The following is a 26006-nucleotide window of genomic DNA, read 5'->3' as shown; positions in this document are numbered from 1 at the left end:
CTCCATAAAGAACGCCATAAAACATGCAGAACGCTCTCCAGTGCTGTCCCTGACCATGAGTTGACAACCACCTGGAAATAATCCCAGAGCACCGATAGAAGAGGAAGAACAGAGTTTCTGGGGAGGAATGATAATGTTCCTAATATGGATGCTGAAGGATGCTGCTCACTGCTCGTGGCTGCCCCTGGAGGAAGGACAGTCCGGAGGGGATAAATGCATACTCAATTTCACAGTCGCAAAGTGTGTGTTCACCGCTGCATGCGCTTCTGTGCGTTACTTGTGACGATGAATCATTCAGTTCAAAGGGAAATGCTGAATAAGAAATGTTTTTTGAGAAAGACAGGAAGAGGCTTAAGCTCCAATTGTTTAAGTAACGAGCTTTGTTTTTCTATTAATTGATGTCGCTAGGCTTAGGGACGGAGTTTTCCCTATTTTGACTGAATAAATCAATAGCCCGTATTATTACGATACTGTTAGGCTACTAGTATAATTATTGAATCGATATACAGTATTTTCATACCCTGGCATAGATACCCACGGAACGTGCTACATAAACAGATTTATTTTTAATGATTCGGAAGCGACCCGCAGTGTAGCCCGACTGAGCGCGGTGCCTGCAACCGGAAGCGAGATGGCGCCATAACTACATTATGAAGATGGACCAAAGCCCTGGTGACAACAGCCCTTGGCGTCCGACATTGCCATTAACCTCGTCGAATGCGATGTCAGCGTAGCATCTGGAGATGTTTTGAAATGTTAGATTTCTCGTGGAATGCGCTATCATTCTATCATGTGAATTGAAGTAGATCGGTTTTAGTGTAAAATGTACACCGTCACATTCACAAGATCCACCTCACTAATATCTCGTTACATGAATAATGTAGATATGTATTTTTAAGTTGGGTAGGTTCATAATAATACGAATTGGTTATTTAACCTAGCTCTTCTAGATGTACTTTTCTAAACCAACACAACATAGATAAGGCCTATTTTTAAAGTTAAATTACACATATTAGCTAAACTTAACTACTTAAATCAGAACAAAAATATCTTCAAACTAACTATACAGTAACCATTGCAACATTGTGAAACAACAATTTCAATACTTAATAATTCTACTAGACCTATGTCGAATACTGTAAACAATAAAATACAAACAATGTAGATGTATACTGTGATCTAAGTATACTGTGATCTCATTCAAGACACTCCACAGAGCAAGAAGGGCAGTCTTGTAAAAGCCAGGATTTATTTTAACCAATAACAGCTCACTTTACATCGTAGTAATCATCATATAACAAATTGACTCATTGAAATTCCTTGACATTTTGTAACAGCACCATTCAAAATACTAATGTATGAGTTTATAAAGGACATGAGAGATAAAAAAAAAATATAAACTGTTTGTGATGAAAATAGTTACAGCAGTTCATTTTTTCTGTTTCAGTGGCATTTTGACAATCTACTGCATCGGGCACCAGAGTACCAGACTGGGTTCTATTCAACTACTCTGGCCATGTTCCAAACTGACTACATTGCAGTCTTTCTACTGCATGGTCTTTCCACATACCACTTCCCCCAAATATGTGGAAATACTGTTAATAATTTCTTCATTTCTAAGAGGTTAAACTGCATGTAAGCATTTCATTGTATGACTTACACCAATTATACCCTGGGAAAATGGGCATTGATTTGTTTAACAAAAGGTTGGTTGGACGTGTCTTCAACTACATAATCAGACATCAGTTTGCTATTGTAGCAGTTGTAACTGTTCAATTATTTGTTTAAAGACATCAATGATGTGTTCAGCTAATATATTGCATGTTATGACCTTGTGAGATCGGACAGGTCTTTACAAATGTAGTCAGCCTGGAATATGGCAATTATTAACAATTCCCTGTCTGTCTCACCTCAATACTTGCCCCCCCTGAGCTTCTTAACACCTGCCCCTCTCCGGCCCCAACCTGGCACACTCCTGCTTTTAAATACCTGCACCCTCAACCTTCCCCACTCCCACTGCTCAATACCTGTCTCCCTCCACACAGCCCACTCCCACTGCTCAATACCTGTCTCCCTCCACACAGCCCACTCCCACTGCTCAATACCTGTCTCCCTCCACACAGCCCACTCCCACTGCATTGTTGGGACAGAGGCAGGTGCGACCACTGGGAGTGGCTAAACACAGATGGGTGCATCCTCCATTGTTAACCGAGCAGTAGTTTTGACCTGGTGGGGAAAGAGAAACAGTTTAATATTATTAATATTATTGTTGCATGTTCTGAGTGTTCTGCCTGTTCCAGTTCTATATCTCTACGTCTGCAGGGTTTTATAATGGAAACCCCATGTACAGTATATGACTCACATTCATAAATGATTAGTCAAATCAAGACACTGTCTCATGCAATTTAAGAGCTTATGTTGACTACACTACTACAAGACCAAGGTCCACTGCATAGTCTCTGACATCTCTCCCATGAGTGACAAGAGTTATATGGTAAATATTTCTGACAGACCCTCTGATTATCATGGTGGTCTCAGAGACTTTGGCAGACTGACCACACCCCAACACGTTATGGTGAATTATTTTATTCATACTTGTCATATTTTTTCCTTTGAGACCCTTATTAAGTTTGTCTTCATGTTTTTATATACACACAAAAAATAATATGCACCTATCAGTTGCCTGATGTTTTTACCTACTGTGTATAATACCTTGTTCCTTATAACAGTTCTTATGATGTAAGGATTTAGGTGGAATCCCATTGCCTTAAAGAAAAAATAAGGCAAAATGTTCTACATATACAGTGTGTATATATATATATACACACACACATACATCTGGACTCTGCTCCGTTCTCCCTCTGGTATGTGTGTATGTATATATATATATATATATATATATATATATATATATATATATATATATATATATCAGAGGGAGAACAGAGCAGAGTCCAGATGTATGTGTGTATATATATATATATATATATCAGAGGGAGAACAGAGCAGAGTCCAGATGTTTAGTGGTAGAATGGGATTGGGCCCCTGGCCTCTTAACTCTACACATCCTGCTTCCCTATCTGATAATATCCTTCCACAGAAAGAGACAGACTAAACAGGAAAGAAAGGCAAATAGCAAAAGAGAAACATTTCAAAGAAGAAGACTTTCATAGCTGGGGGCAGGAATGGTCCCCTCCTGGTCAGGTTTCAAGATAACCCTAAGCTAGGTTGGTGTGACAGATCTTCAGTCAGGCTTTCAAAATCAGGATGTGGCCATAAGCTGTGAATCCCTTCATCTTTTTAGGCAGTTTAAGCAACACATCTATTCATTTCTATTGTTCTAAAACTTATTTACTTTCAGATGCTGTGAAACATTTTAGAAATTCTTTCAGAGAGCATATAAGATGTGTGTACACTGTGTGTGTGTGTGTTTATCTGTGTGTACACTGTGTGTGTGTGTTTATGTGTGTGTACCTGAGGGGCACTGAGTGTGCGCCATGGTGATTCCATAAACCCTGGTCCGCTTCTGAGGCAGGAATTCATCTGTCTCCTTGGCAGCATGTCTATCCACCACGACTACAGCATCCCTGTGTCGACACAACAACACATCACATTCCTGAGACAATACAGCAACACACCACATCCCTGAGATGACATAACAACACACCACATCCCTGAGATGACATAACAACACACCACATCCCTGAGACAATACAGCAACACACCACATCCCTGAGATGACATAACAACACACCACATCCCTGAGATGACATAACAACACACCACATCCCTGAGACAATACAGCAACACACCACATCCCTGAGATGACATAACAACACACCACATCCCTGAGATGACATAACAACACACCACATCCCTGAGACGACATAACACACCACATCCCTGAGACGACATAACACACCACATCCCTCTGATGACAGCAACACACCACATCCCTCTGATGACAGCAACACACCACATCCCTCTGATGACAGCAACACACCACATCCCTCTGATGACATAACAACACACCACATCCCTCTGATGACATAACAACACACCACATCCCTGAGACGACATAACAACTCACCACATCCCTGAGATGACATAACAACACACCACATCCCTGAGACGACATAACAACACACCACATCCCTGAGACGACATAACACACCACATCCCTCTGATGACAGCAACACACCACATCCCTGAGATGACATAACAACACACCACATCCCTGAGATGACATAACAACACACCACATCCCTGAGACGACATAACAACACACCACATCCCTGAGACGACATAACACACCACATCCCTCTGATGACAACAACACACCACATCCCTAATACGACAAAAAAACGCACCACATCTCTGAGACAACACAGCAACACACCACAGCCCTGAGATGACATAAAAACATGCAAAATCCCTGAGATGACACAACAACACATCATATTCCTGAGACAACACAGCAACACACCACATTTCTGAGACAACAAAACAACGCACCACATCCCTGAGACAACATAACAACACACAAAATCCCTGAGATGACACAACAACACACCACATCCCTAAGATGACAACAACATGCTACATCCCTCTGATGACAACAAAACACCACATCCCTGAGACGACACAGCAACACACCATCACACCACATCCCTGAGACAACACAGCAACACACCACATCCCTGAGACAACGTAACAACACACAAAATCCCACTGATGTAGCATGTTAATGTCATCTTAGCGTGTTGTTGTCATCAACACAACACATCCCTACTGTGACACACAACAACACTCCACATCCATGTGACAACACACTACATATGCTTTAAGAATGTCACGAAATTTAAAATAATCCAAAATAATAATCATACAAATAAATCATACTATATAGTACGGATTGTACCATAGCATAATTGCATCAATGCACAAATAGTTGGTAAACAAATGTTTTTTAACATGCACATAAGTGGATGTTTGTCTAGTCAGGAAATTCTGTGTATCTCAAACACCAGTCCATGAAGAAAGCCGATGGGTCTGTGGCATTTAACAGTCCCTGATGTATTGACACTTCTTTCATTGTACTGGAGTTACTCACGTAAGTACTGCAATGTTCATTATTAAGCAGTTGGCGAATACAGGGTGACTGCCCTTTCACTCCTACAAATCTGAATAAATAGCCTTTATTCATAATTACCTTGCTATTTTATGTTATAACATCTGAAAATAACCTAGTCAGATACTTTTTCTAAACAGAGAGCAATGTTCCTTGGAAAAGTAAATTATCATGTAATGGTAATTATTAAGGAAAAAATACACTTGATTTATTGTACGTTTTTAGCCATGGAAGCAAAACGTTGTATCATGGTTTGAAGTTCAGATATTGTGACATCCATAATAAACACATGTGCCCACACAGCCCTGAGAACTACAATAATCACATCATAATCAGCTTTGGGTTTTCCCAGCATGATACACTCTAAAGGATGCAGTTACACTGTAAAAATAAATATCTGATGGGAAGTGGGGTAGTGGTTAAGGACAAGGTGGTTCATGGAGACAGTGTGGTTCATGATGGTTAAGGACAAGGTGGTTCATGATGGTAAAGGACAAGGTGGTTCATGATGGTTAAGGACAGGGTGGTTCAAGTTGGTTAAGGACAGGTTGGTTCATGATGGTTAAGGACAGGGTGGTTCATGATGGTTAAGGACAAGGTGGTTCATGATGGTTAAGGACAAGGTGGTTCATGATGGTTAAGGACAAGGTGGTTCATGATGGTTAAGGACAAGGTGGTTCATGATGGTTAAGGACAAAGTGGATCATGATGGTTAAGGACAGGGTGGTTCAAGTTGGTTAAGGACAGGGTGGTTCATGATGGTTAAGGACAGGGTGGTTCATGATGGTTAAGGACAAGGTGGTTCATGATGGTTAAGGACAAGGTGGTTCATGATGGTTAAGGACAAGGTGGTTCATGATGGTTAAGGACAAAGTGGATCATGATGGTTAAGGACAGGGTGGTTCACGATGGTTAAGGACAAAGTGGATCATGATGGTTAAGGACAGGGTGGTTCAAGTTGGTTAAGGACAGGGTGGTTCATGATGGTTAAGGACAGGGTGATTCATGATGGTTAAGGACAAGGTGGTTCATGATGGTTAAGGACAAGGTGGTTCATGATGGTTAAGGACAAGGTGGTTCATGATGGTTAAGGACAAAGTGGATCATGATGGTTAAGGACAGGGTGGTTCAAGATGGTTAAGGACAAAGTGGATCATGATGGTTAAGGACAGGGTGGTTCACGATGGTTAAGGACAGGGTGGTTCATGATGGTTAAGAACAAGGTGGTTCATGATGGTTAAGGACAGGGTGGTTCACGATGGGTAGGGGCAGGGTGGTGCATGATGGGTAGAGACAGGGTGGTGCATGATGGTTAGGGATAGGGTGGTGCATGATGGGTAGGCCCTACTGGACAGGCACCAGAAAAACCAGCTGCTTTATCTCCCAAGAGGCTGACAAATTGCTAACAGCTGCCACTTTATTAACAGGCTGTTTAACTCCCCCCACTTCCCTCCCAGTCACCCCCCCACCTCTCCTCAACTGCACGCATCCACAAAAGGAGCCTAGTGGCTGGGGCTTCAAGGCCTCTCACTGCTCTGAGAGGCTGTGGAGAGGATTGACCTTTGACCACCTGACCCATTCAATTCTCTCAAGTGACAACTTGACAGATCTGGCTCCCAACTCAAACATCACACACTCCACTACATATGGAACTTACATTCCAGCACACACTGAAACACACACTCCACCACACACTGAAACACACACTCCACCACACACTGAAACACACACTCCACCACACACTGAAAAAAACACTCCACCACACACTGAAACACACACTGAAACAGACACTGAAACAGACACTCCACCAAATATGGAAACACACACTTCACTACTCACTAAACCACAAATAAGCAACACTCAAATGTCTGAAAACTTCCAACATTTTTTGTATCTAGTTCATTGTGTGTGACATATCCCTCCTCTTCTTCCTCAGTTAATTGTGTGTGATATATCCCTCCTCTTCTTCCTCAGTTCATTGTGTGTGATATATCCCTCCTCTTCTTCCTCAGTTCATTGTGTGTGATATATCCCTCCTCTTCTTCCTCAGTTCATTGTGTGTGATATATCCCTCCTCTTCTTCCTCAGTTCATTGTGTGTGATATATCCCTCCTCTTCCTCCTCAGTTAATTGTGTGTGATATATCCCTACTCTTCTTCCTCAGTTCATTGTGTGGGATAAATCCCTCCTGTTCCTCCTCAGTTCATTTTGTGTGATATATCCCTCCTCTTCCTCCTCAGCTCATTGTGTGTGATATATCCCTCCTGTTCCTCCTCAGCTTATTGTGTGGTACTTTGCGTCCTACCTTAACCAGTCAGTGTAGTAGATGTTCTTCCCATATGATGTCATTCCAAAGGGGTACTGGATCCCCTCCTTCACCTTCCTCCTGGTTCCCTGGACAGGGTCCATACACTCTATCATGTGGCTTCCTGAAGACCAGAGAAAACATGGTGATTTAACGACCTGAGAAAACATATGATGTTTCTTATAAAGACCACAGAAAACATATGATGATGATTATAAAGACCACAGAAAACATGATGATGGTTATGAAGACCACACAAAACATGATGATGGTTATGAAGACCAGAAAAAACATGATGATTATATGTTTATATAGTCATGGTTTTCAGTGGCTCTGGATATTAAGTCTGGAACACTGGTTTATCCACATAATTAACATACTGTAAATACAAACATGTACAGTATTGTTGTGTTCATGTTACAGGATCTACAGGACAAGGTTCTGGTTACATTATTGTTTATGTCCCAGGGTGTATTGGATAAAGCTCTGGTGCTGTAGTGGCCATATCACCTGCATCAGCCCAGCACAGGAGAGAGGACTGGGAGTCATAGGTGAGCCCATTAGGAAGACCCAGGCCATTCTGAACCAGAACCTTCCTATTGGTTCCATCCATGGCAGCAGTTTCAATCTTAGGAGCTTCACGGTTCCAGTCAGCCCAGTACATGACCCTGTTGGAGTGAAGATCATTAAATATCTGACTTGCAGTAAGATAATAAACCCTTTTTTTGCCAACACGGAAAACACCCTACATGTTACTGTATTGCAGAGAACAGGTGTAAAGTTTTTTTTAAACTTGAAAAGGCTTGCATAGATGTGCATAGATATGTTAGTGCTATTAATTGTATTACACACTGACAAACTGTAAAAGTGTAGACAGGCCTACATATTCCCATATATATATTCCCTTATATATATATATATTCCCTATATATTCCCATATATATATTCCCATATATATATTCCCATATACATATATTCACTATATATTCCCATATATATATTCCCTATATATTCCCAGCATCCCAAAGAGTGGTTGATCTACAGTTATTCAGTGTTTCCCAAACCTCATCTCCTGTTCCTGTTTGTTACTTATCGGACACATTCTCCAACTAGCACAGCTGATTCCACTTATGAAGGACTGGGGGATTTTGGGACTAGTAGAATATTTTGGAACTACTACAGCTGATTTCATTTATTTCGGTCTAGGGAATTAGGAGACCAGTAGAATATTTTGGAAGTAGTACAACTGATTTAATTCATGAAAGGCTGGGGGATTAGTAGACCAGTAGAAAACACTATGTTACTAACAGAGGTTAATTTGAGCCGGATCCTGCTAGAACAAGATCCAGCACCTCTCAGACTTTCCTCAGTTTGTTCTGGCACCTACTTTCCACAGATCCGGTCAGCTACGCATGACTTGTCTATTTCCAAGACTGTGTTCACTTTGCCCTGTAAACATTCTACTGAAAGCAACCATAAAGTTTCTTATTCCTGCAGCTTCCTGTAGCCTCAACACTGCCTGACAAGATTGTGAAAGTTTAAACTTTTTATTTTCCCCTATTTGCTCTACAGATGTGCTGTAGCCTATTCGCGTCGATTTGCCAACCGGATCCATGTCTCTCACAAGCCCCAATGTGTTCAGGGACCTCCCGATTTACAAATTAAGCACTGGTTTGTATCTGAATACTAATATATAAACTTAGCAATTGTTCTGTCCTTCTGCAAGACAGTTTACCCTCATTTTGCATGCAAATGGCCCTGGATGAAAGTTTTTGCTAAATTACAAACATTTCTAAATGTAATCCCTTCTAAGAAAACACTGAGCTGTTTCCTAGAGGTGTCTGCTAATAGCCAAATAGTAATTTGCTAGAATTGGCCGATGGCCGGTACAGTCACCCTGACGAGGGGTTTAGAACACTGGTCTCCATGACAACCCACCCACGGACAGGGTCTACGATGATGGCTCGAGGGTTGACCAGATCTGTGTCGACGAGGACACGTCGTTGAGCCCCATCCAGAGTGGCCATCTCAATGCGGTCCTTCATGGAATCTGTCCAGAACACGGTCCGACCCAGGTGGTCTACAGCGATTCCTTCTGGGCTCTCCAGGTCTAGAAGGCACGCATTATCAGCCAATCAAACAAACAGTCATGAACTTCAACCTCTGACCCCTGACCCTGTGCCCCTAGTAACCTGATGTGATGACAGGAACGGGTTCCCCTCCCTGCAGATTGGCCTTGCTGATGGAGGGAGATGTGATGTCTGTCCAGTACACCATCTTCTCCACGCAGTCATATGCCACACCGATGATTACCTTCTCCTGCAGACAGGCCAAAACAAGTCAGAGGTCAGTACAGGGGTCAACCAAGCGGTCAGAGGTCAACAACCAAAGTTGTGTTTGATGTTGAGGCTACAGATGCATCTGTGTTTTGTTGTGTAATAAGTCCATGATTAGACACACAACAACAGAAACAACACAGCAGCTGGTTGGGAAAACAATTAGTGGAAATGTTGAGTAATAATTGCACTGGAACTACTGAAGGACAGAATGTCAACATGTGGTTTATGTGTGTGCATGTGTGTGTTTGTTAGAGAGAGAGGGAGTTGGTGTATTTCATTCATCTGGAGTGAGTAAGATGGAAATCAGACTAAATATAAACAGATCTGTTACAAAATATACTTAGAGGTCTTTATAAGAATATGTACTTAGATGTCTTAATCTATAAAAATGTTAATATACTATGCATGCTAAAATGTGTTTATCTATAAGAATATGTACATAGATGTCTTAATCTGCAAGAATATGCTTTAAGAGGTTCAAAAACAGTTTCTATCTGCAAGACATCAGACAGCTGGACACTTGGACTAAACTATTCCAGACAACAGAATAAACTACATGGTCACTAACCTTTTAATACCTAAACACCAAGAGGAGAAGGAATGAGAAGAATCACAACAGGATGAAGAAAACAACTTACGGGTAGATGCAAGACAGTCTTTGCCTTGGTCTTCTTCATGTCATAGCTTTCCAGTGGGACAAATTCGATCCGTCCACTCTGAGCAAAAAGGAGGTTTGTGCCAGGGGGAAGTGGGTGGACATCAGGTCTGGGAGTAGGTCCTACAGGGGGACGAACCACCTCCTGTTCTATACCTACACACCCATACAGCACCAACAATCAATCAACCAATCAGCCATTGAACTGGAAAACTGTGGTCTAGATGCTTCAGGATGTCCTGTTTGACCAGCTCCATACCTACAGTATTAAACTAGCAACCCATGGTGACCAGCTCCATACCTACAGTATTAAACTAGCAACCCATGGTGACCAGCTCCATACCTACAGTATTAATCTAGCAACCCATGGTGACCAGCTCCATACCTACAGTATTAAACTAGCAACCCATGGTGACCAGCTCCATACCTACAGTATTAAACTAGCAACCCATGGTGACCAGCTCCATACCTACAGTATTAAACTAGCAACCCATGGTGACCAGCTCCATACCTACAGTATTAAACTATCAACCCATGGTGACCAGCTCCATACCTACAGTATTAAACTATCAAGCTGTGATTCCTTGCTGTAAAGCTGAGAATTACGTGCAGTGACTGACTCATGGGATGCGTTAAATTATGTTTTTATTTTCAAGTATTATTACTTTTCTTAATGTATGTTTTATTTCCATGTTGTGTGTGCTTTTATTTTTGTAATTCAGGGCTCAGCTCTGAAAGAGACATTGGTCTCAGTTGATTTCTCTGTATTAAAAAAGTTTAATAAAATGAGGTCTGGAAAAATGAACTCACACAGAGGTCTGTTGCTGATCTCGGCCCGGGTCCCTGGGATCTCCTGTCCACTGCGGTCAACACACCAGCACTGCCCAATGGAGCCATGACACTGTGTGGCCTCATAAGCCCCCTGGCTGTCACAGGTCGGCACATACTGACCGACAGGCACTGGCCGGGGCCTCTGGGGGCCCAGAAGACGGTCCCTGTGGGTCTCACACTGTGTCTTTGTACGCTCTGACAGGGCAGAGTGGTACACAGTCAACAAAACAATCATAAAAACATTAAATCAACAATTCAAACCAATAAAGTAATATGTGCGATGGGAATAGACACATCATTAAGAAGAGGTGGTGTTTAGTTAGTTTAGTAGTGAAAAGTGGTGTTTAACTGGTGTATTAGTGAACAGTGGTGTTTAACTGGTTTAGTAGTGAAAAGTGGTGTTTAACTGTTGTAGTAGTGAACAGTGGTGTTTAACTGGTGTAGTAGTGAAAAGTGGTGTTTATCTGGTGTAGTAGTGAAAGGTGGTGTTTAACTGGTGTAGTAGTGAACAGTGGTGTTTAACTGGTGTAGTAGTGAACAGTGGTGTTTAACTGGTGTAGTAGTGAAAAGTGGTGTTTAACTGGTGTAGTAGTGAACAGTGGTGTTTAACTGGTATAGGATTGAACAGTGGTGTTTAAATGGTGTAGTAGTGAACAGTGGTGTTTAAATGGTGTAGTAGTGAACAGTGGTGTTTAACTGGTGTAGTAGTGAACAGTGGTGTTTAACTGGTGTAATAGTGAACAGTGGTGTTTAACTGGTGTAGGACTGAACAGTGGTGTTAAACTGGTGTAGTAGTAAACAGCTGCTTGAGTGATTATAATACAGCTGGCTTAGATTTCACTGTAGCTTTTACTGCAGTCCTGAGAGAAGAAAAGGAGCCAGCTCATTTCTCTCAACAATGTTTATTATCACTCGAGCCATGTAACAATCCTGTTCTAATTCTCCTTCTTCTTACTACCTCCCTCTCTTTCCCTCTCTTTCTCTCCAGCCCTGGAATGTGTTTTCATTTCTAAGAATGATGCTGGACAACGATAGGAATGTGTTATGAAAGTGTGAGAGTGTGAGCAACAGGAAACGATAACCATTACTGTATCCAATACAGCAGCAGTAAACTGCTACTTATGGAGTATCCACTATAGCAACAGGAAACAAAATGAAAGAGTATCTTTTAGGGTAGCCTACTGATCAAGAGCGTTGGGTCAGTGAACAGAAGGTTGTCAGTTCTAATCCTCAACATGAAAACCCCTGTCGTTCTGTCCCTGAGCAAGAAAGTTGAATCTCATTGTTCTCAGGTTGTTGCTGAAAATAAGAATGTGTTTTCAGTCATACCGGCCATTATGATGCCCTCCTGTTCAACAGAGACTCACCGGAGGAGCAGTAGGATCCATCACCATAGTAACCTGGCCGGCACCGGCAGGTGAAGGAACCCTCGGTATTAGAACACACAGCTTCCTGGTGACACCTGTTTGACTGGCATTCATCTACATCTGCATGGACATGAAAGGAAAGGAGACCACATAAAATTTGGTCTCAGCCAACATAACATGCTCTGAAATAACTAGTAGAAGTACAAAGACTCAGATTATCCATCAATTTAGTAAAAATAAGTAAAATACATATTTTCTACATGTTGGCCAGAGAGTTGTCCCTAATTCAACAAGGTATGTCATTTTGAACACATTCCCTTTTACAACCTGGCCTGAAACGGTAAGAAATGGATAGAGAACTAGGAGAGTAAGTAGACACAAGAACTCTGAACTATAAACAGCTAAAGGATATCATTAAACACTTCCAAACTGTCATAAATCAAATGTAGGTGACATTTCCTCTTTATTCCATACTAGGTAACTTGTTAGGGGATTTAGATTATTTATTTTAAAACATGTCCAGAACAGACCCTGCAGAAGAGAAAGGTGTTTGAATGGAAACTATGGTTTCTGGCCAACTCTTACTGGGGCTGTCATGACAACCAATTCCCAACATAGTATAGTACTTTTAATCATAATAATCTGGTTGGTCACTATGGGGGAGTATGGGGGATATAGAAAATACAGAAGATATCCACTCATAAAGTTTAAGCATTTCTACATGTCTTTGTGGAAAACATTCAAACATATTTTATCTGGAGACATGGGTTTCTCTCCCCTTGACCTGTAAGGGGGTCACAGTGTTCCCTGACTAATCTCAGAATGCAGGACCAATCTGCCTTGTACTGTCACAGAACACACACACACACACACACACACACCACAGAAACTACCAGTACCTTGGCAGACTCGTCCGTCTCCCTGAAAACCGGTCAGACAAGTGCAGGTGTAGGAGGAGCCTCCGCTGTAGCTGCAGTGAGCCCGATGAGGGAGGTCACAGTCATGGCTGCCGGCTGCGCAGTGGTCCACTGGTCGCCCCACTTCTGGGGACAGAACAACAATCTGGTGGTCAGTCTCTCAGCCGGCTGAACAGTCAGCCTAACATCAACTAGTAGGAAAGATGTTAATCAAAACATAACATTTCAGATGAATCGTAAGGCTTTTGCACTACACATTAGGAGGGGTTAGAAAAATAAAAGATTCTGATGAAGTGTATTTTTTCTAAGGAGAAAGAGATAGGGAAAGAGCAAAAGAGAGAGAGAGGGAGGGAGGGAGGGAGGGAGAACTGGGAAAAAGGTAATCTGGAAAATGACTTGACTGTTCTCTTTCGAAGTATAATCTTTGAGACATGAGTGAGACAAAGCGTGTTCTACCTGTACAGGTCTGCCCGTCACTGGCAAACTGGTATCCAGTGTCACACTCACAGCGGAAGCTTCCGGGCTGGTTGTTGCACACTGAGTGGTGTCCACACACATGAGGACTCTCCCGGCACTCATCAATGTCTGACAGGGACACAGACAAGAAAACAAACATCAATAGGCTGTTCAGGTAGGGCTTGTTGATGAGGTTGTTTACAGGAAACATGACCCCTGACCTGTGGGGATTTTGGTTGGTGTATTATCAGCAGGAATATTTCTCCAGGCTTAGAAGTCTGTGCTATCAAATCAACATGTTATGAAGCAGAGTAGAATATATGGGGACACAGACCCTTGAGACCAGTCAGAGTGGATATATTAGCTTTCTTTTTCTCAGGCTTCGATACAGAAATTCTACAATGGGGCTGGTCTGCAGAGGGACCTACTCTGGAAGTTCATTAGTTCACTGGACTCACAAAGAGAATTGAACTTAATTAGACCGGTTTCCTAATTCCTAAATGGGTTCAGAGATACAATCTTCCCGGTGTTGGTCAAATATCCTTGTTTCCCTTTGCCTGCGAGCACTTCCTGTCCATCCCAAAACTGTTCCCCTCTGGTTAAAACCCAAGCCAGTCCCAAGAGAGGCATTCCAAAATTCATTCTGGACAGACATGCAGTACACTGAGTTTTCAGACAGTCTCTGTCTTTCTGTCACTGCAGTGTTCTGCTCCTGGGTCACTCAGAATCCACAAGGGATAATCTGTCTGACAGGTTTGGATTAATCTAACACTTCAACTAAATGGCTTACATTGGTTTGCCAGTCATAACTGAGCTGTTTACAGGATGGAAAAATGACAGTGGAGGTCCAATAACCTAGTTTACCCACTACCATAACATACCATGAAAGGAGGTCCAGTAGCCTGGTTTACCCACTACCATAACATACCATAACAATTGCGTCCGTCTCCAGTAAAGCCAGCGTGACACTCGCAGGTAAAATGTGCTCCCTGTTGCGGCCTGCACAGAGCATTGGTGTCACAGCCGTGTCGTCCAGTGAAACAGGCGTTCTCCTCCTCCTGCTGGCCTCCTGGGCAGAAACACAACAAGCTGGAGTTTAATGCAGTGTGTCCCAAACTCCGTCCAGCTGTCGAGAGCAAAACCCCATTTAGCTGGAGGGAAAGAGTGTGTAGGTCGTGGGGTGCCAAAGCACTGGTTTAGTCTCACATTCCCAACATAGCTAGGAGCCTTATTACTACATACTGAGACTTCAGCTGGGTTTTCTAAATGGGTTCATATTGTAGATTGTTGTGACTACTAAACCACCCCCCAAACTGGAAGGCTTTCAATTAGGAAGAACAGCTTAAAACAGGATGAAGGAAGAAAACCAGACTCAGGGCTCCAGATTATCTGGAGTGGCAGGAAGTCTGAAAAGGGAAGTACAATTTGACCAATTAGATGGAAGGTGATAACTACAGACAGGAAGTTATCTTACCGTTGACATCACCGATCTTGTTGCTCATGGCGTATCGGATAAGCTGGTTGTCCGAGTCGTACATGACAAACACCTGGTCCACACTGAGCATCTAATAAGCACAGATAGTTTTAACACGGTATTAGGACGTTTTTACAGCATCTGATGAGAACACACAGTTTTAAAACAAGGTTAGGAGCGGACTGCATGTTGTCTTGCTTCAGGGTGGATGAGCGGGTGGATAAAAAGATGAATGGACTGGTGGATAGATGGATGGGTAGTCTGAGGTGTGGGAGGATGGAGGGATGGGTGGATGAGGGGTATGTACCTGTGTAGGTAGTATGGCCCTGGAGGCCTCTTCGTGGGGACAGCTCTGGAAGGAGATGCTCTGTCTCCACTGGTAGGTCTTAGTGACTGTAGAACCGTCCGCCAGACTCACGATGTAGTCTCGTGTGGAGGATGACGTGATCACTGAGGGGACAGACAGACCCAGGACGAGATCAGGACACACACACAAAAGGACTCAACCAGGCTCACTCACATACGCGTATGCAGTGATTAGCAATGGGACACTGAGAAATAGAAAGACAACAGACTAAAAAACTCCATTGTTATGGTTACCACCTTTTAGAATCCTCTTTAGAACCCATTTAGAATCTAATTAAATGCAGAAACATGTTTAAAATAACATTATTTGCACATCCTGTCAGCAGTATTTCTGTCTGACTCATTAACAGATGTCTGTCTGTGTCCAGAGGGTCTACAGGTGTTGTTGTTGGCTGTAGCTGATTTACCCTGCAGATTAAGACCTCCTTTACAACCACCATACATTCTTCAAGCCTTCATTTTTACAGACTAGCTACATAATGCTTTAACTGTTTATGTAAGATATTTTGGTGTGGTATTAATGTGGGACCAGGATAGGATGAAATAGGTGTCCTATGGGTGTCCGATGGTTGTCCTATGAGTGTCATATATATGGTTGTCCTATGGGTGTCCTATGGTTGTGCTATGGGTGTCCTATGGTTGTCCTATGGGTGTCCGATGGTTGTCCTATGGTTGTCCCATGAGTGTCATATATATGGTTGTCCTATGGGTGTCCTATGGTTGTCCTATGGGTGTCCAATGGTAGTCCTATGAGTGTCCTATGGTTGTTTTATGAGTGTCATATATATGGTTGTCCTATGAGTGTCATATATATGGTTGTCCTAACAATTGGACATGGTTTCTGATCTTCTATTGGATCCCATCTTCATCATGTGAGAGATGGATAGTTAGGGTTAGGGGTCAGGGTTACTGATAGATCTCAGAGTGAGTGCCAGAGGTCATACATAGGTAAGGTAAGGTGGGTAACTTACAGTTGGAGTTGTAATGGTAGATCTCAGAGTAAGATTCTATCTGTACAGTGGCGCCTCGGGGGATTTCTGGGACGCGTCCGTCCAGGGTTGTGCTGACCACCAGGTGGTCATGTTCATCAATCCCACTGAACACCTGGTTGATGGTCAGCTTCTCTTGGCCTGGCAGGAAGGTCACCTCGGCCTTCCGTGTGAACTCACCTCCTGGAAACAAGATCTTTTGATTTGATTTCTTTGTTTGGATTGTCAGAAGTGGGAAACTTTCCAACAGAAGGTTATACGTCTACCATGATCGAGTTCAACTGCTTTTGAAGTTGCTTTTGAAGTTGAAGTTAACTCTTTAATCAACCGGATTTAAGATAGCTAGGTAACATTGTTAAAATAAATAATCTTATTTTGAGAGCCTCAATTTCCATCTGTAGATGTTCTATAGATACTGTCAACAAAATGTCAACAAACTTTCAACCAACCATCTGTTGATAAATAACTGTTTGCAAATGTTAGGGCTAGGGTTATGTTTAGAATAAGGTTAGGGTTAGGGTTCAGGTCAGGATGTAGGTATTGATTGGGGTTAATAGTTACAATGTTAATGATAGTCATCAGATAATATGTAGAGCATTTAAAGACTCAAAATAAAGTGTTATCATGTTAGCTAGCTTGCTTAACTAACATTGGCAATATGGCTAAACTAGCTACTGTACAATGTCCACAGTGATATGTTTGCTTTACAGATGTTTTATCTTTTGTTTGAAAGGGTAACAGGTCAGTGGTGAAACGCTGTACATTCGGCTGAAACTCTTAACCAGATCTACTTATAGTGGGTGCAATGAAACTCAGTAGAAGTAAGAGCACTCTACTTATCGAAGGACATATCAGCATTCAGTCCTAGAAGAAAGAAAAATCTAAAATGTATGGCTAAGAGACCAGAGGTGGCGTAACAAAGAGCTTGGGTAGGGATGTAGGGTTTAATCAGGTCAGAAGGGGAAGGACCCTATGCTGCTCTATAGGAAAGGACTACGGCCTTATAATGGATTCAAGCTTCAACTGGAAGCCAGTGGAGCGTGTGGAGGAGCAGTGGTACATGGGGGAATTTCCAGGGAGTGTTGTGATCACAGTGTGTGTGTGTGTGTGGGAGGGGGTGTGTGTATGTGTGTGTGTAGATTTATCATGGTCTGACTGTGATATTGCAGCTGCAGGGATGTAACAAAAGAGTACACGAACAGCTGTGAATCACATCTGGAAAACCCAGACGTCCTGGGTGTTAATCCTGTCTCATAATTATTACAACCCTAACACACATAACCCATATGGAGAACAACAATATTTGAGAACCACTGATTTAACTAATTCTAACAATTCCCATGATCTGGCCCAACGCCACCCCTCTCTCACCGATGAGGCTGAATCCATTCTTGTATCCAGGCTGTTCCAGGGCAAAGGCCCAGCCGATGACTCCGCCCATGGCTGACAGAGGCTGGAGGGAGGGGCCTAAGTTGTCTGGGATGGTGCTGATGGCCACATATGCTCGTCCGTCATTGGCTACCACATAGGAATGCAGGTCGTTGTTGTTGAAATCCACTGGAGTTGGAGAGTTGCCCACATACACCCTGCCATTGACCTTGCCGTTCATCCTCTGGGGTTTACCTGAGGAGAACAAGGTTGCACTGTGTATGTGGTTTTGTGTGAAAAGTTGAGTCATTGTTAGCAAAATATGTCTGCTGTGCGGTGTATGGCAAGATAAGTTTTCATCTCTAATAACAATAGAAAAACTTTCACCTTACTGTATGTTTAAATTAGTAACTTAACACAAGAACCAACATTAACAGACAAAGCCAAACGCCATTTGGTGTCATTAGCATACATATCTTCCCTATTAGCATGGACATTCTCCTCCTCCACATCACCATCCAGCCAGAGCATCAGTTCATCTACTGGGTCATCATCCAACTATGTAGAATAGTCTAACAAATTATCAATTACAGAATTTGTTTGTTTTAAATGGTTAATGAATTAGAAAAAATACAAGAATATGTTTGTATTGAAGGTCTTATCATACAAAAAAAATACTAAAAAATAATACATAGAACGATTCTTTCTAAGAACACAGGCTATAGTATTTTCATTTGTTTATCAGGCCTTACAAATGTACAAAATGAAAATTACATAACACTAAAATTATTCAAAATAAATCCATTAGAATTTAGTTTTCATTTTAATCTAATTTTTATGATGTACAAGGCAGAATAAGAGAGGATTTCAGCATGAAGAGCTGTACATAGGCCTAAAGCACAGTTGCTTGATAAACACAAAACATTTAAAAGAATGAATAACACATAGGCTACAGCCTATTCATAGAAATAAAATTGATACGTAGCCTCCCTTCAAGTAAAAACACTGCAGTGTATTATTCAATGCATTTTATTTCTAAATTTAATTAGCAGAGCAAAAGGATGATCAAAGGATGATTTACAGTGGCCTACACTGTCAGGGTGCCTCCTGTGATCACACCTGCCTCCGGGGAAACTCGACTACATTCCTCCCTGTCACCTGCCAATTAGCCACCACTGTCCATTCATCCAGCTGCTAACCCCACATTCACAGAACACCCCGGACTCTCCACTATTACACACACCTGTTCCTCATCACATCACCCCGGACTCTCCACTATTACACACACCTGTTCCTCATCACATCACCCCGGACTCTCCACTGTTACACACACCTGTTCCTCATCACATCACCCCCAGACTCCACTATTACACACACCTGTTCCTCATCACATCACCCCAGACTCCACTATTACACACACCTGTTCCTCATCACATCACCCCAGACTCCACTATTACACACACCTGTTCCTCATCACATCACCCCAGACTCCACTATTACACACACCTGTTCCTCATCACATCACCCCAGACTCCACTATTACACACACCTGTTCCTCATCACATCACCCCAGACTCTCCACTATTACACACACCTGTTCCTCATCACAACACCCCAGACTCCACTATTACACACACCTGTTCCTCATCACATCACCCCAGACTCTCCACTATTACACACACCTGTTCCTCATCACATCACCCCAGACTCCACTATTACACACACCTGTTCCTCATCACATCACCCCGGACTCTCCACTATTACACACACCTGTTCCTCATCACATCACCCCAGACTCCACTATTACACACACCTGTTCCTCATCACATCACCCCAGACTCCACTATTACACACACCTGTTCCTCATCACATCACCCCGGACTCTCCACTATTACACACACCTGTTCCTCATCACATCACCCCAGACTCCACTATTACACACACCTGTTCCTCATCACATCACCCCAGACTCCACTATTACACACACCTGTTCCTCATCACATCACCCCAGACTCCACTATTACACACACCTGTTCCTCATCACATCACCCCAGACTCCACTATTACACACACCTGTTCCTCATCACATCACCCCAGACTCCACTATTACACACACCAGATCTTCACTACTACAGCCTTTAACTGTCACGCCCTCCATATCCACCTCCTCATACTCCGTGCCATGCTTTTCCTCTCTCCTGTTTGTCTGTGTATGTTTGGGCGCCGGATCCGGGCTCCTGCAATCCAGTTTCTGCTTTCCTCCACTACTCCTCAAGTCTCCACACCTGTGGTTCATTCCCTCATCAGCTTGCCGTCAAATACCCTGGTTTCCCGTACGCTCGTCGCTAGATCGTTGTTCACTACTTGGTAGTAACGTTCACGGCTGCTCTAAATCTTAGTCTGAGTGAACCTGTTTGAGTTGTTCTTCCCTACTAACATTATTTCTCCTCTGTTCAAAGATCCACCTTATCCTGCCTCCAAACATGTCAATCTGCCAGCCTATCAGCTCTGCCCACACTGCATGCCTGCCCCGCTGCCCTGTCTGCTTCACCTGCCAGCCTATCAGCTCTGCCCACACTGCATGGCTGCCCCACTGCCCTGTCTGCTTCACCTGCCAGCCTATCAGCTCTGCCCACACTGCATGGCTGCCCCGCTGCCCTGTCTGCTGTACCTGCCAGCCTATCAGCTCTGCCCACACTGCATGCCTGCCCCGCTGCCCTGTCTGCTTCACCTGCCAGCCTATCAGCTCTGCCCACACTGCATACCTGCCCCGCTGCCCTGTCTGCTTCACCTGCCAGCCTATCAGCTCTGCCCACACTGCATGCCTGCCCCGCTGCCCTGTCTGCTTCACCTTGCCTGCCTACCAGTGAGTTTAGAATTCTGACCACAGAACAATGTAATATACAGCTTTTTAGGTGGTCATGGAAGGAAGAGGGGGCAGCTTTCAAAATGGTATATTAAAATTACAAGCTCAAATTCCCCAATTCCCGTAGGTATTTGGCGGTCCTACTGTTAATTACTCTTAACAAATTACTCCAAACCAAATAAAATATATAATATAATTTTGATCATTTGCAGAGTAATGGAACACCAGTTACTTACCCTCTGACAGACACTGTATTCCGTTGCCATAGTAGCCAGGGCGGCAGTGGCAACAGTAACCGCTTGTATAGTCACGACAATCAGCGAAGGTGGAACACCTGTTCCTGTTGTTGGCGCACGTCTCAGAGTTGTAAGTGAACACTGTAAGCGGAGAATGGCTGTAGTCAGATTAATACTGTATTCAGATTAATACTGTAGTCAGGTTAATACTGTAGTCAGGTTAATACTGTAGTCAGGTTAATACTGTAGTCAGATTAATACTGTAATCAGATTAATACTGTAGTCAGATTAATACTGCACATCAGTAGGAATTGTTTGCAATATCTTTGCGTTAAAAATAAATAAATACAAATAATCTAGAATTAAGACCTGGAAACGAAGCTATCACACAGCGTGAACCCACCATTGACATTAATGTCTCCATCATCAACCACCACCACCTGAGGGTTCTGGGGCTGATACTGAACCCTGTGGGATGGGCCTTGGTGAGGGTTGCCCTCATCGTACACCTCCTCATCTGGCTCATATGGAGGATAGTTCACCTGTTGCCCTTCTTCTGGGTACCTCTCTGGGGTAGCTTGGTCTAGGACCCTTGATCTGTGGTCTGTGTCCATAGGCAGGTTCTTCACCGTTCCTGGCACCACAGAGGTGAAAAATGGATTCCCGATCTGAAACACCCACACACCTTGTTTACCAGAATTGGTACCCCTAGAGAAAGTGGGAGAGAAGAGACCTTGAGGAGTGATCTAACAAAATAATCTTCTTTGTGCTTCAGTATTATCATTGTCTTGGAATACTCAATAGCTGGCTGGCTAGTCTGGCATGGCACATAAGATTTGTTTCAGTACTTACTGTGCTAGCTCCCTGTGTATAGACCCGTAATTACTCTGCTAGCTCCCTGTGTATAGATCAACAATTACTGTGTTAGCTCCCTGTGTATGGAGCAGTACTTACTGTGCTAGCTCCCTGTGTATAGATCAGTACTAACTCGGCTAGCTCCCTCTTTATAGATCAGTACTTACTCGGCTAGCTCCCTGTTTATAGATCAGTATTTACTCTGCTAGCTTCCTGTGTATATATCAGTACTTACTCTGCTAGCTCCCTGTGTATAGATCAGTACTTACTCGGCTAGCTCCCTGCGTATAGATCAGTACTTACTCTGTTAGCTCCCAGTGTATAGACCAGTACTTACTCTGCTAGCTCGCTGTGTAAAGACCAATACTTACTGTGCTAACTTCCTGTGTATAGACCAGTATAGACCAGTACTTACTGTGCTAGTTCCCTATGAACAGACCAGTATCTACTTGGCTAGCTCCCTGTGTATAGACCAATTCTTACTGTGTTATCTCCCTGTGCATACAGCAGTACTTACTGTGCTAGCTTCCTGTGTATAGACCAGTACTTACTCTGCTAGCTCCCTGTGTATAGACCAGTACTTACTCTGCTAGATCCCTGTGAATAGATCCGTACTTACTCTGCTAACTCCCTGTGTATAGATCAGTACTTATTCTGCTAGCTCCCTGTGTATAGATCAGTACTTACTCTGCTAGCTCCCTGTGTATAGATCAGTACTTACTCTGCTAGCTCCCTGACAGAGCTCTCATCTTCAGTAGTGATGCGGTAGTATGGTCCTTGTCTAGTGAACAACCGGTACGTGGACAGCCCCTTACTGAAGCCAACATGTAAGGCTAGACTACGGCCCCCAGATACTGTGGAGGCAAACTGCAGCTGCTCCCTGGGATAGAGGAGGATGGCGTATGAAGCCGTCACTGTTGATGCTATCACCAACTGGAAGCTGTTTCTCTGTTTAGAGGGAGAAGATACAGTTACAACATCATGGTTAACTTGTTACGATTGAGACAACGTTGCTAGGGTGCTGCTAGCAGCTAGGGTGTTTGTTGGGCTACAGTAAAGGACTTTGTGACATCTCTTGACACATGAATACACCAACTTGACTGATTACCTGATTGACTGACTGGTCATTCTGATCTTACCTGTTTTGCCAGGCTGTCCACTCTGCTGTTGTCATGGTTTTGGCTGGAAGTAACCCCCACCCAGGTGACCACCACAGTGTGTTCCGGCTCCACCTGAAAACAAGTTAATCCACCTGATTCATCCACCTGACATATCCATCTGACATATCCATTTGGTTCATCCATCTGACACATCCATCTGACACATCCCTCTGACACATCTACCTGATTCATCCTCCTGACTCATCTACCTGATTCAACCACAGTATGTGGCAGTTTAGGTGTATTTTACCTTGACACCTGGACTGGTAATTCAACTTGTTAGCAGTTTAAAAATGTCATGTTTACTGTCTCACTCATTCACCTCATCCTCCTCGGGGAAGGCCCGGTTGATGTGGTTGGCAGCCTGTTGCAGGATGGCCGGACTGGCATCCTGCCGGTAGTAAACCTTACCCACACCGTCACTGGTATCTAGATCTCCGTGTAGGGCCGCGATCATGCCAAACTCAACCGGCATCTTGCCAAGGTAAGTGGACTCAGCGCTGGGCTCTGCCATTGCAACAAACCCGTTGGTGTTGATCTGAAATGCAGAACCCACATCAGTCACTAAAAACACACGTTGACTGGGACTGGTGTTGAGGTTCTAACAAAGTCTTATTTGGTTTCTGAATTTAACTTCCAGGACTTGATAACTACTCAGAACATCATGTGACAGCCCATAATATGGTTTCTAACAGCCCACATAGCCAGGTAAGGCAGCAGGATTGGGTCTACTGGAGAGGACAGAAACATCTGTATTCCATAAACATTATTCTGCTCCTGGTCAGCTGCTCAAGCCTGGTGCAAAGATAATGACCAAACAGTATGTTCTCCAATCCAGTTTTTCACACCTACACAGCAGTAAGTGAACCCATGCAGGGCTTGTAAAAAGCCAAGCAGCTAATGTTAAAAACACACTCAGGAACTAACAAACACACATGGCAGGAATGTCCAAACTGGTTACTTCCTGAGTGAAGGAAAACAAGCAGAACTATTCCTGCCTTTTCTGCTTCCTGTCTAATTGTCTACTTCCTGTTTTTAATTGGTTGCTTCCAAAATAAACCATATTCCCTATTTAGTAAACTACTTACACCCCATTCCCCATATAGTATACTACTCATACAGTGGGGAGAACAAGTATTTGATACACTGCCGATTTTGTAGGTTTTCCTACAAAAGGTCTGTAATTTTTATCATAGGTACACTTCAACCGTAAGATATTATACACTTATATACTTACTTATATTTATAAAGTATAACTCACTTTAGGAACCAAAAAGTAATGATCAATAGAGCATATTGTATGATAACATTTTAAATGTAAACAGTAGGTGTCACATCTTTCTTTGAGGAACACCCTGTTTCAATTTTAAAAACCCTAAAAGGAACTTTTCTGTAGTTTCTCATTTGAAAATGTACTATTTTCTCTTTAGAATCAAGTATTTTCTTTTTAGAATCAAGTATTTTCTTTTAAGAATCAAGTATTTTCTTTTAAGAATCAATTATTTACTTTTAAGAATCTATAATTTTCTTTTTAGAATCAAGTGTACTCTATAATCCGTACTCTGGCCTATCTGTAAAAGCACTTTGTGACAAATGCTGATGTGAAAAGGGCTTTATAAAATACATTTGATGGACTGATTGTCCTTTTTTCATTTTAGTATTTTCATTTTAGTGTAGTATTTTGTTTTTAGAGTGTAGTCAGTATTTCCACTGAGACTGCAGACATGTTAGGGACCAGAAAAACACATAAAATACTGACAGGGACCAGACAGCTCAAATACTGACAGAGACCAGACAGCTCAAATACTTACAGGGACCAGAAAGCTCAAATGCAGACAGGGACCAGACAGACAGCTCAAACACAGACAGGGACCAGACAGACAGCTCAAACACAGACAGGGACCAGACAGACAGCTCAAACACAGACAGGGACCAGACAGACAGCTCAAATACAGACAGGGACCAGACAGACAGGTCAAATTCAGGGACCAGACAGAAAGCTCAAACACAGACAGGGACCAGACAGACCACTCAAATACAGACAGGGACCAGACAGAGAGCTCAAATACAGACAGGGACCAGACAGACAGCTCAAACACAGACAGGGACCAGACAGACAGCTCAAATACAGACAGGGACCAGACAGGCAGCTCAAATACAGACAGGGACCAGACAGACAGCTCAAACACAGACAGGGACCAGACAGACAGCTCAAGCACTGACAGGGACCAGACAGACAGCTCAAATGCAGACAGGGACCAAACAGACAGCTCAAATACAGACAGGGACCAGACAGACAGGTCAAATTCAGGGACCAGACAGAAAGCTCAAACACAGACAGGGACCAGACAGACAGCTCAAATACTGACAGGGACCAGACAGACAGCTCAAGCACTGACAGGGACCAGACAGACAGCACAAATGCAGACAGGGACCAGACAGACAGCTCAAATACAGACAGGTCAAAATCAGGGACCAGACTGAAAGCTCAAACACAGACAGGGACCAGACAGACCGCTCAAATACAGACAGGGACCAGACAGACAGTTCAAGGTCAGGGACCAGACAGACAGCTCAAACACAGACAGAGACCAGACAGACAGCTCAAACACAGACAGGGACCAGACAGACCACTCAAATACAGACAGGGACCAGACAGAGAGCTCAAATACAGACAGGGACCAGACAGAC

The 26006-nt window shown here is 43.1% G+C and overlaps 1 protein-coding gene across 2 annotated transcripts in view; it reads right to left on the bottom strand.

Annotated features, from left to right (window-relative positions):
- Positions 1–1225: 1225 nt before the first annotated feature.
- Positions 1226–26006, bottom strand: part of nid1a (nidogen 1a) — a 32587-nt gene continuing 7806 nt past the window's right edge. Inside the window, exons 2-23 of one of the 2 annotated variants that reach the window (XM_034292306.1) lie at positions 23638–23853; positions 23295–23387; positions 22877–23103; positions 21704–22008; positions 21301–21441; positions 18202–18453; positions 16813–17013; positions 15783–15925; positions 15476–15566; positions 14930–15070; positions 14002–14130; positions 13528–13671; positions 12629–12748; positions 11241–11456; positions 10414–10586; positions 9629–9755; positions 9375–9546; positions 7947–8104; positions 7437–7560; positions 3475–3587; positions 2114–2226; positions 1226–2074 (exon numbers count right to left, since the gene is read on the bottom strand). In XM_034292306.1, the coding sequence (XP_034148197.1) occupies positions 2060–2074; positions 2114–2226; positions 3475–3587; positions 7437–7560; positions 7947–8104; positions 9375–9546; positions 9629–9755; positions 10414–10586; positions 11241–11456; positions 12629–12748; positions 13528–13671; positions 14002–14130; positions 14930–15070; positions 15476–15566; positions 15783–15925; positions 16813–17013; positions 18202–18453; positions 21301–21441; positions 21704–22008; positions 22877–23103; positions 23295–23387; positions 23638–23853 (3414 nt within the window). In that variant the 3' untranslated portion in view covers positions 1226–2059. Of the gene's footprint in view, positions 2227–3474; positions 3588–7436; positions 7561–7946; positions 8105–9374; positions 9547–9628; positions 9756–10413; positions 10587–11240; positions 11457–12628; positions 12749–13527; positions 13672–14001; positions 14131–14929; positions 15071–15475; positions 15567–15782; positions 15926–16812; positions 17014–18201; positions 18454–21300; positions 21442–21703; positions 22009–22876; positions 23104–23294; positions 23388–23637; positions 23854–26006 lie in introns of both variants that reach the window. The other variant, XM_034292305.1, reaches the window with a different exon arrangement.

This window comes from Esox lucius, chromosome 5 (assembly GCF_011004845.1).
Source record: "Esox lucius isolate fEsoLuc1 chromosome 5, fEsoLuc1.pri, whole genome shotgun sequence".
In the NCBI taxonomy this organism is placed as follows: domain Eukaryota; kingdom Metazoa; phylum Chordata; class Actinopteri; order Esociformes; family Esocidae; genus Esox; species Esox lucius.
Note: the sequence above shows the minus strand (reverse complement) of the source record. Positions and strands in the feature narration are given on the sequence as shown.